A 12,169-nucleotide genomic window follows, 5' to 3' on the forward strand; every position below is an offset into this window, starting at 1 on the left:
TTTGTATTCTCAAAACCACTGTTTCGACTAGACCCTAATTTGGGATGTTACATATGGCAGATGTACTCTTCGAGAGGATAACCAACATGGGCCTTGATCATCATAAATTCATTCTTGTAGAGTTATATTTTTACGAGAGGTTCTACTTTTCGATAAAGTGGAGTCTGACGCCCAATAGCTTATGTAAGTAGAAGCCTTCTCTAGAGAGTAATGCGAAAGCCCAGAAACAATTCAATATAATAAATCAGATTAATCTTCACATTGTTCTCAGTTGTGAGAAACACAAAACAATCATTAATACTAAATGGCCTAGTGTAAACCAACTTGAGGTTGGAACTCGATAGAAGGATTCCAATGAGTTAGCTCGTTGTTGTATATTATGGAATCACTAAAGAGATGATGGACAAGCTAGAAGTTATGATTGGAGGCCAAACTATCTTGGCTTGACAATCTGCTATTACCAGCTTGATACTCCGATTAAAAACTATATGTTTTCGCTTATGGGGTACTTCGCTAAGGCTGAAGATAATAGGGCCAGACTAGATGTGAATACTCAAATCGAGATAATGTTCAAAAACTTGTCTAAGGACTTTGTTGGCTTTAGTATTGTTTACAACTTAATAAACAAACAGATGTCTCTTACGCAATTTATGAAAACAAATGGCTGTCCAAGTTCAATAGAATCGAACACCCAAGTGTCTAGATTCATTCTTGAATTATAAAAATAAAAAATAATTAAAATTATAAAATTTATTAGAAATAAATTAAAAACCATATAATTTATAAAAATTAATTTATTAAAACCATAAAAATAGAAAAATAATTTATAAAAGTTGTTAGAAATTAATTAAAACCATAAAATTTTATAAAATAATTAAATATTTTATAAAATTTTATTAAAATTATTTTCTCATATTTATTAAAGTTTAGCCTTTGATTATTTACAAGGTCTAACATTTTAGAAGAACTTTCAATAGTTGTTGGCATGAGAATAAACGGGATTTCAATATTTGATATACTTAAAAATAAGTTATATTAGTCAAATAATTTAATAAAAACAAGAAAATTATTTTTATAAAATTTTATGGGTTTTAATTCATTTTAGAAACTTTTATAAATTATTTTTCTAAATTTTATGGTTTTAATAAATTATTTTATAAATTTTATAAAATTTTATTTTTTAATTTATTTATAAGTTTTTATAAATTTTAATGATTTTAAATAATTTTTATATTTTATAATTCCAAAATGAATCTAGACTAACGGTTGTCTAGATTCGAATTAACCTAGACAACCATTTGTCCAAATTCATTGTGTACTTATTTTAAAATATTAAAATATTTTTAAACTTTTTGTTGCTTCATTAGCAACCGACAATGACATGGTACTGCCATGTCAGCAATTCGTGATTATGTGTGTTGACATGGCATTGTTAATGGCCATGTCAGCATTGCCGTTAACTACTAATGCTCAATGTTAGCTAGAAGACTTATTTGTCAGTTTATTAGTTCAATGGTTCAATTGGGTGCAAAAAGTTTGAAGGGATTTAATTTATTTTTTTTAAAAATTTAAGGGCCAAAAATACCATTAAGTGTTATTTTTAATGATTTTTTAATAATTTTATATGTGAAATACCATTTTTTTTCCCGTGGCACAATTTGGACATTCCATGTGGCAAAAAACTAAAAAAAAATAATTGTCATTATTCTATAACGGTTGACCGTGAAAGGTCAAAATTTTTAATTAGTTAAAATTTTAATGTTTAAGAGCTCAATTGAGTGAAAAAAATATAAAAGTTTAATTGATACTATTTAAAAAAATCAAATGCTTTGAAATTCCTTTATTCAAAAATAAAAATAAAAAGTTTTAATGCTTAAAACATTGATGGATTTATTGGAAAATACCTTTCAAAATTGGATGATTGAAATCAAGATTTTAGAAAACAGATGAAGAGAATTTCAAGAGAAAGATTGAAAAGCAAAACCCAATAACTGTTCACCCCTTTTAAAAACTGCCAATGGTGCATTTGTTAATGGGATTTTGGTAAATTACCTTTTAAAATTTCTTATGTCACAAAATTCAACTTTTTCTATTTACATATTAATCTCATAAATTTTATAAACATTTCAATTTAATCATTATCTCACTACCCACTAAATAACACTAAAAAAACATAATAATTACTTTAATTAATGATTCGCGACTTAACCCAAAACTCATTCTTAGAAATCTTACTATTTAACTTCACATAATAAGTCGGCTTAAATTTTTGGCCCCAAATTAAGTTTTTCGACATCAAAAATTTGAAGTGTTACATCGGAAAAGCATAATAATTATTTTAATTGATCACTGATTAATTATTCTTTAGGCAAAGTTTTGCAAAAATAATTAAAATGTAATATAAAAATAATTATATGTGAATACTAACATAAAAATATATTAAATAATTTATTAAAATGTAAAAATTTATGCAAGTTTATATTATTAAATTTAATGTACTTTAAACACAAAAAAATTACAACATTTTTTGTCTTTCTTTTCCACGTCTGACTTTCTTTCGTTTCATTTCTCTTTCCCATTTTTAGCATTAAAAAAAATTCCCACCCCAACCAAAAGATAATAGAAATAAAAAATCAAAATTGGAGTAGAACATCTACAAGGATTTTACCGTGTATCTTTCTTTTTTAACTATGTTATAAATGTAAATAAATAAATTTTAAAATTTAAGAAACTTAAGCTAAATCTAAATGAATGTTACAAACTGTTTTGCATGGTTAATTGGTCTTTCACGTTCAGAACAAATTTCACCTCATGTCTGTCATGGAAGGTAGTTTGAATAATCCCAATCGGCCAACTTTAATTTACTTTTGTAAAATTTTATCATTTATTTTTCTTTTTGACAAAAATTGCAATATGTTATGCAAATTTTGAGAAAATTTATTTTATAATTAGATTTATATAAACTTTTTATTTTCATAATTACACCAAATCAAAAGACATTACATTGCACATAAATCAAATTTTATGTGTAATTTTGAAATTTGTTCCTATTTTTTTTATCTCTTCCATTTCGTTTTCTTTTTCAGAATCAAGTTGAACCTTATGTAGTCCTACTATCAAGAGGCCTTCAGGTACCACATTTGTTTATCGTCAATTCTGGTACATGGCAAAATCGTAATCAGAACAGAAAGGTCCAATATCCAAAGAGAATACATCTTCCAAAAGCTTCCCTTGTTAATTGCCAGTTAGTATTTACCGTAGCTAACAGGCTAAAACTACGTTTTCAACTAAACCAGGTGTCTTCAGCTGAGTTTTCAACAGGTTAATGGTGTAACCATCTTCGAGATCCTTTCGATGTACTTTCAGCGGAAGCGTTGAACATCTGCAAGCAGCAGACTGAGTGTGTTTTAGGCCAAATATTAAGCCAAGCATACTAGAAATGCATTTATGCTATATTACAAAGGGCTGTCTGTGACACAGCATGAAAAACAGAAATGGAGAAGAGAAAACCTACTGTACTTGTTAATTCCTCTTAGTTTTGTGGATAACATAAACCAACAATAGTGGAATCCCAAGAGTATACACCGGAAAATGGAGCAATGGATTCATCTCATAAGCTTTCATCAGGGCTCTGCAATTCTGCAGGAAAGAAGGCAACATATTGAAGTAAGAGATAGGTACAAGAGAAATCATGGAACTGGGAATGAGTATATCGTTTACATCTTTGCATTAACAAAAAGTGGGGTGGAAAATGAAAAAGATCTACTTATGGCCTTCCAAAATCATTACATATTTTACCAGATGAGAGTTTGAACATAGTATGTCTAGTGAGATCCATCAACTTAAAAAAACTATTAGCAGACAAGATATAAATGGTTAGCCAACTAAGTCATTAGCTGCAATCTTTTCAAATTATAGAATGAAGAATATAATACCCACAATTACGTGTGAGACCATGTTTATGTGATTCATTCCCACAGTTTTTTAGAGGAAATGGTACCAACTGATGTGGATCTAGTATCTTAAAATCCAATTTGTTCCATATTAGCCTGATAGGGGTTAGACGATTTACCTTGAAATGCTTCCAACAGATAACCAAGCAAAGAACCAATAGAATTAACCGAATCCAGTGCCCACCAAAATGGAATTTTGATCTTCTATTGCCTCGGGAATCATACCTAACAGATCTCTGATCCAGTCCGCTGTAGTCATCCTTTTTCTTTCCTGAAACTGATAGAAACTTGCCTCTATGGACAACTCTCTCAGCTGCCAGAGCTCCAGAGGATAAAATAGCCGGCAAGACCACAAAGATGAGATGAGGAAGAACAACTACCATGACATCAGGAGATCCAATATAATCATGGTTGCTCTTATTATCAGAAAATTTCACTACCCAGCCCATGTATGTCATGTATCCCTTATCTTCACCATCAGTAAAAACTTGTCCAGTAAACCAGGGAAACATAATCAGGTAGAATAAATATCCCAGGAAACCAAACCATGCTATAGGAACATTGCAGAGCTCTTGCAAAACCAATCCTACGCCACTTATGAAGCCTTTTGAAGCAAGAACATTCTTGTAAGTTATTTGTTTCCTAGAGAAAAAGAGAAAAGCTCTAGGGATAAGGAGGATTAAGAGTAGAAAGTACAGAGACACCCAAAGAATTGGGTAATACAAGGCTTCCCATTGACAACCCATGACAAAAAACTCCTTCCAAGTCCACGATACCTTACCATGAAGCCCATTTACAGAAAACGGTCTTAGTTCAGTTATAGTTGTCCGGCCCATGATATCAGTTGCTTCTATTTGCAGCCAGAATCTATCAGCAGATGGGTCTTGGAATGCCTTATAGTTCCAAGGAACTGCATAAAGATCTCCCCTAGAGGACGCATCTCCAAGATTGGTCATTGGTGCATCCACAACAATGTCAAGATTTCCATATCTTGTATCGTAGATTCTAGCTACAACTGACACAATTGGAGAAACAGAAAACACAAGAGCTCTCACTGTCTCATAAGATGAAGGGAGCATATGTTCACATTCGTACTCGTGGTGCGATGAAGATGTTGACATGAAACGTGAGTCAAGTGGAAATGTGGGTAATATAATAGTCTTTTTGGACCCTGACTGAAAGTCAATATCAGCAAACGAAACATGACCTCTATCAATGGCCAAGATTCGCATGGCTCTAGTCTTCCTCCAGTCACCCATTTCCCATTCCCAAAATTCTTGAACCGGAGGAGCTCCAAATGAACAATTCTTACTGCCTTCTGAAGGATTTTGATTTAAATTAAACTGGAAAAACTTCTGAGAAGATAAAAATCTATGACTTGACAAGTGGTACCTCTTTAAGTTCTTTCCAAATCTTGAATGAAGATGCCCACATACGTAAGCAGAAAGGGAATGCTTTAGGAAAATATCTTTCAGGGTCTTCCCAGATTGAGAGGATGCTGAAAATGAAAGAGGGAAATGTCCAAAAGATATCTTGCTTACTGGTTTAAGTGGTTGAGAGTCCCATTGCGATAGCTCCAAATCTACTTCAGCCAAGAGTTGGTCAGTTGGATGCCCAAAAAGATTAGTCGGACCTCGTAACCCAACAGACATGGTGCTGTCCAACCCCACGAACAGATGCTTCTGCTTACCAGCCTGGTGATGTCACAAACTAATAAGATAAATAACCAAAACATTTCCTAAGTTTAAAATAGGATGAATGGATTAACAAGCATTTGAGCCTGTCCTCAGAATTCATGATAGAAGTTTTCAATCTCATCATCATTCATCATTTTGCATCATGGGAAACAGAAAGTGAAAACCTAGAGTTCCATGCATTTTTCTCATGCAGATTTTAACTAATTGTCTGCAGATGAGTGGAGAAAACTGCAGCCAGTCATGGATTAAAGAAAATATTTGCATATATGAAAGCCAGCAATATTAATATTTACGTGAATTTGAAATTTAACCACTAATCTGAAATACAGCAACACGAATGAATAAATAAAAAAATAAAGAGCCAATCAGTCAGGCAGCACAAAATCTGAACAAATTTTCAGATATGAAAACAAACAAGACCTATATTTCCAGTTAAAAATCTAACATTGTCTTTCCAGATAAAACCATAAATCACACATAAAATGGGAGAGAGAGAGCAAGTGACCTGAAGAGTGAGTGTGACACCATTTACATGTCCACTCCTTCCCAATTGCCCATTGATGCTATACTTTGAGTAGAAATCTAATGAGTTACCAATCACTGGTACGCCAAAATTATCATGATTCCCTCTAAGATCATAGAAGATGTTCTTATCGAGTCCACTTCTTTTCACAACATCTTCCATTACATTCTTGTATTCTACCCATTCCTCTTCATTTTGCTTCATTACTAACAAATCCTTGCTTTTCCCATCTGTTGATAGAAAATATTTTATTTAAGATGAATAATCCATTGTGATCATAAAATTGGTCAAAAGGCATGTGTCTAGACACATGCCTAGATATCACACCTTAGTGCCAAACAATAAAAGTGTTTCAGAACCTTTCAATTAAAGCTCATTTGATTAGCCGCATGCCTAGCCACCTAGGCACGCTTCCTTTCTAAGGCGGTAGGCACAAAATATGTCCATCTAATTGAAGTTTTACTTTAATTTTTTATATTGTTATTAGTTGTACTTTTATCAGTAACAAAAGAGGATAATGTCAAGCATTTTAGCGCTCAATGTTTTGACTATTCAACAAAAGACATGACTATAAGAAAATCATGCATATTTGCCAACAACAGGAGAAATATTTGCAAATAACACCCTAAAATTTTTCCAGTTTACCATATGATTTGATTTTGAGAATTCTATCCATAATTTGGTTGTAGAATTATGATTTCTTTGAATTTAATGAGATTTGAGCATTTATTGTATGATGAGACAATATAGTGATATGTTTTAAGCTTTTGGACTTGGTTGGGTAAGATTTTAGTGAGGGGTAAAAGTAATTTTTCCCACAAGGGTATTTTAGATATTTTGTATAAGAACATGTTAGAATATTGGAAATTATGATTTATGGTGGTGATGGGATGAACTATGAGCCATTAGATCATTTTTCTTAATTAAGAACAAATATTAACCACGCATTTCTTTTTGACTTGTTTACTAACTTGACTTTGACTCTTCTTTACAATTTAAAAATACAAGAAAAAGGGAGAAGACCCCCATTTTCATCCCTCCTAGCCAGCCATTGCAAGGTGAGAAAAAAAAAAACCTTCCCTTCTTTTATTTCTTTGATCTCCTCCTCTAAATCCATTCAAATCCACCCCTTCTCTTCACTCTTTCTTGAAATCTGCTTATAAAACACACATTTGAGCCAATCCTTTCATCTTTTTCCCATCACCTACCACTTAGGGTTTAAATATCTAGAGTGAGGAAGCTTGAATAGAGTGAGAAAACTTATAGTAAGGTAAGAGCTCTGGCATTTTTCATCTTGGCACACTTATCACTTTTGTGCATTCCTTGTGGTTGAGCCATTAATATGGTCATTTATGATTCTTGCATTTATTATGGATATTCATATTATCAAAGAGAAAAAGCTTGAAGGTGGAAATTCAAGCAAAGGAAAAGAGGGGCTTGACGGTTGAAGAAAAAGGAAGAAGCCTTCCTTCTGTTTATGTACATTTTGGAAGGTAAGAATCTCAAGGAAAATGTTTACTTCTTTTTAATATATATATATATATATAGGGGGAGAGAGAGAGAGAGATGGGTGTGTGTATATGTATATATGTAGTGAAATGGTTATTAAATGGCATGAAACATTATTTCTTTTAAGGTGAAGTTTAATAATAGTTAACAAGAAATGTAACATATGGGATTTTGATTGTGAAATGATATGAACTATGTGAGAAACAAATGTTGATACGAAATGTGCATAATGGGAATAGGATATATGTGACATGAGTCATGAAGTTCACATATTGCTTGATATGTGGAATAAACAATTTTAATGGTACATGTATATGAATGTATACATGACTTGGAGGGCCAAGGGTCTTGCTAATTTAAATTGGTTAATTATTGAAAGTTTTGCCCTTGTAAACTCTATAAAATAGCTAGGTTATGGTTGGCATGCCAATACATACTAGATTGCGTGCATTGTGGCGACGATATGATATGGAACGATGTTGGTGTTGAGGATGGAAATGCACTTGAAGTGCAATATATGTGGAGTCAGGGTGGGAGTCCTAAGTGTCCAAATCATAGTTCACTAAGATTACTGAGGGCTATGTATTGATGATACTATGATTTGAGTTGACAAATGTGTCAAGATAATTGTTGGTTATTAATGAAAATGTTGACATGAGATCTCTTACACACATAAATTTTGGAATTTGTAATTAGATGACGTTAAAAGTGTTGTGGTATAACTATTTGTTTAAGATATGTATTAACAAATCTTTATTATTTGATTTTGTTTATGATTAATGAACTTTCATGCCATTAGAATTGTTAATGACAAGATTATAGCTTTATTTGTCTTTGCAAGCCCTTTCATTCTCAGAGCAAGGTAAGCGAGTGTTTTCTATTTTCTTGCTAAGCTTTAAGCTAAACGCGCTATTGCTTATTTGCGAGTAGGTTTTGAGAAGCGTTCGTGACGCCAACACGTCCTTTCCAAATCACATCACCACTAGCTAGGCTCGAAGAGTATGAAATTTGTCTATTTGTATAAGTGCCTCCTAGTGGCATGTACTAGAGGGTCATTCTTATTGTATGCATATAGACTAGTTTTATCTTACTATGAGTCTTGATATTTTGGATGATTTTGATGCTTACCTTGTAGTATACATTTGGTTGGCTTAAAAACTTAGATGATCACCAATACTAAAAAAGCATGCGTGCTCTTAATTATCTTGATTTGAGCTATTTGTGGCTATGCATGATACTCATTTTGGTAGTCTTAATATGATTTTTAAATGTCTTCAGTATTAGTTAAATTTAGGGTAAGTTAGAATGTGTTTGGGATTACTATTATATGCCTTGAATTGATCCCTCGTGAAAGTTTTATGTTTGGATTGTTTTAGGGTGATTTGAAGTGTGTTTGAGGTTGCTTCTTTGTGAAATTTTGGCCCCCTACATCCAGGTTTCGGAACTTAGGGTGTGGATATCAGAACTTTACAAGTCAGTGACCAAAAATTTGGTCCCAAGGATCCAGGTTCCAGTACATATATTAAAGAATTGGATCCCAAAAAGTCAGTAGCTAAAGACTACGGTACTTGGAACCAGGTGCTGATATACCTAACACCCAGGTACTTATACTTTGCCCAAGGGTATCGGAACATGGGGCTTAGGTATTGATACCTAGCCCCTAGACAGTACCCCTGCACTATTTTGGAACTTTGGACTCGTTAAATCCTGTTATTGGTCCTGGACACCTCCAATCACCCAGGAATTGTTTCTAAATGATTTCGACTTGAATTTAAAACCTCTAAATTGATTTTATTTCATTTATCTGAATTTATGAAATTGATTCAAAGATTTAAATCTTATTTATTTTCAAGATTTCCTTTTGGTTTGTGCTCCGGTGGCATCTTCCATCCATACCGGATGTCAAAACGGGTGTGAGGTATCACATTACCTGCTTTGCAGGATGAACTAGACCAAAAAGTTTATTATCATAATTATACATCTTAGTTTTAGCACCTACAATATGCTTTGCACCCTTTAACAACATTAAAGTTGGTGAGAACACCATAAGCATACATACCAAATAACATATTTCATACTCCACTCATATTGTACCAAGTCAGTGATGCCATAAGTCATAATACTGATTAATGCAAAAGTTCATGAATTTACCATCCTATACACCTTGGATGCATGTTTGTGACCTTAAGATCTAACATCAGCAAGATAAATATTAGAATAGACAGAAGGGGCCTGAAAAAGCTGGAACAGATTTGAGCTTACAGGATCAGGAAAAACCTACACTATGCAAATTCTGGGCTCTGTGACCATTTGTTACTCAATTCCAGTGGGAGAAAACAATAGAAACCAAACTACTAATTTGAAGTACATAGAGATGTTCCTTCCCCCGGGGAAGGATCTCGTATAATTTTCTGTAAATGGGTAAAAACAGAAGACAGAGGGATGCAAGTAGATAGACATAATAACAAAGTAGCAAGAAAATTGTGGCATAGTGTTGTCTTTTCCAACATTTTGCCTTAATAGCAGCAATATCTATAAAGTAGAATACTATAAACAGAGGTGGGAAAGTCATACATGAACATAAAATTTCTAAACTGAGCATTTTAATTTATAGGAAAAGTCATTTAACAGTTCCCAGTTCAATCAAACAAACACCTAATTTACAAGCACAATATACATTAACAGGCTCTTTACCAAATACTACCCCGTTCCAACCAAATTTAATAAATAAGCCAATGAAGTCAATGACCAAAATAAGCACATTTAGTGGCATCATATAATGCCACTAAACCCATGACCCAGCACTTGACAAAAGAACGCGAAATCAAGACATTTAAAAAAAATCAACACAAGCCCAAAATTAAGGATCATGATTTCTCATAAAAGAAACACTCAAACATGAAAATCTCATCAAGCTAGAAATGAAATTTAAACCTGTAAGATCACCAGTGATGAGGACAAGAGAAGGGTTAATCATGGAAAGAGCAGGAGGAACAAGGTTCCGAAAGTCGATGGCTCTCTGAGGATGGTGAACACTGAAATGGAGATCAGAGAGTTGAACAGCCCATACAACTGAATCCGGACCGTGTTTTACATCTATAACTGTTCTACGCGAAGAGGAGGAGGATGTTTGGTGTTGATGTTGGGCATAACAAATGGGTATAATCAGGCATAACAAAAGCTGTAGGAGAATGCCCATGTTCACAACTACTCTTAATTTTCTTGCGTTTGACTCTGAGAACAAAGACGGAGGTTTGATTTGGAATTTGGTCTTTGGACCGTTTGGTTATGTTTTTAGTTTTTAGTTTTTGGGCAACCGTTTTTGATTCTGCCTTCAACGAGCTAGTTTTATGGTAGTATTTCATCCGTATTTCTTGTTATTTATCTATTTATAATTTTACAAGTTTCAGATTGAATGATGGGGGTTATGGTGGTAAATCGACCATCGAAACTCACATTTTCCATCTTCTACACAAAAAATGTGAATTAATTTTTGTAACTTAATAATCGATTTTTTTATTAAAAATTATATTAATTTCTATTATTAAAAGTTGACGTGGTTAATAAAATAACTCAATAATTACACATGGCATGTTACGTGTACGTCATACTACCGTATAAGAATTAGTTTTCAACCGTAAAAATTAATAAATATTTTAACAAAAAGACTCGTTTACTCTTTGATCTAACAATAATGACTAATTTTACATTTTTGAGTAAATGGGGAAAGCGCAACCTAACTCTTAATATTAAGGTATTTTTATCAATTATGATACATACATAAAAAAAATATTCATAAAAAATTTTATAAGTTATGATACATACAAAAAAAATCATAATAGACCCAAATTATATTTGACCAAAAACCTCAAATTATAATAACTAGTATGGTTCTCACCCTATGCTTCATGTTGGGTAGATTATATATTTGTTAATTTACAAAGTTAAAATTTGAAAGTTAAAATATGTTCTAAGTCCTTCTATATTTTGTACATTTGGAATTTTCCTCTTTTTTATTTTTAGGAATTTAATTTGTTTGCTTTTGGATTTAAAATTTTCAAGCCTATTGTTACCACCATTATATTTCTTCAATTAAATTCTCTAACGTGACATTTTAAAATTTAAAATATATATATATATATATATATATATATATATATTCATTTAGTAGTCATGTAATAATAAAAACAACATTAAAAATATTGATTAAGATTTTTTTCCTTAAAAGCACCAATTCAAATTCATCATGATAAAATAAATTCTTTCTACTAGAATAGTGTTCTTAAAAATTGACATTAGCATTTTGATTTAAATAGTTAGTAATATTAATTATTTAAATTAACTAATGAAATTATAAAAGTAGATGGACTAAATTATGTCAAAAACTCAAGTATATAAATTAAATATAAAGTTTTAGTATAGTCTAAGGGTCAAAATTAAAATTTGACCATTGTCTTATAATATATATATATATATATATATATATA

At 32.0% G+C, this 12,169-nt stretch overlaps 1 protein-coding gene across 4 annotated transcripts; it reads right to left on the minus strand.

The window, feature by feature from the left end:
* Nucleotides 1-2,936: 2,936 nt before the first annotated feature.
* LOC108461547 (putative metallophosphoesterase At3g03305) lies at nt 2,937-11,045 on the minus strand. Of its 4 annotated transcripts, none has more exons than XM_017761434.2 (5): nt 10,617-11,045; nt 6,156-6,403; nt 4,073-5,647; nt 3,520-3,639; nt 2,937-3,382 (listed from the first exon to the last, which is right to left on the minus strand). In XM_017761434.2, the coding sequence occupies exons 1-4, from the start codon at nt 10,879-10,881 to the stop codon at nt 3,523-3,525; spliced, it is 2,205 nt and encodes a 734-aa protein (XP_017616923.1). In that variant the 5' UTR covers nt 10,882-11,045; the 3' UTR covers nt 2,937-3,382; nt 3,520-3,522. The 4 variants fall into 4 exon arrangements, with proteins under 4 accessions (XP_017616923.1, XP_017616931.1, XP_017616915.1 ...); XM_017761442.2 differs by having other exon boundaries at nt 2,937-3,396; XM_017761426.2 differs by having other exon boundaries at nt 3,515-3,639.
* Nucleotides 11,046-12,169: the final 1,124 nt, after the last annotated feature.

This window comes from Gossypium arboreum, chromosome 2, assembly GCF_025698485.1.
Source record: "Gossypium arboreum isolate Shixiya-1 chromosome 2, ASM2569848v2, whole genome shotgun sequence".
In the NCBI taxonomy this organism is placed as follows: Eukaryota; Viridiplantae; Streptophyta; class Magnoliopsida; order Malvales; family Malvaceae; genus Gossypium; species Gossypium arboreum.

Bases quoted from the DNA above. Each gene is read 5' to 3' on its own strand.
- LOC108461547 (XM_017761434.2), bottom strand. From the start codon at position 10,881: ATGGGCATTCTCCTACAGCTTTTGTTATGCCTGATTATACCCATTTGT. The intron at 5,648-6,155 runs GTCACTTGCTCT...TGACATCACCAG, and splicing joins GTGTCACACTCACTCTTCAG to GCTGGTAAGCAGAAGCATCT. The intron at 3,640-4,072 runs GTAAATCGTCTA...TCTTTCCTGCAG, and splicing joins TCTGTTGGAAGCATTTCAAG to AATTGCAGAGCCCTGATGAA.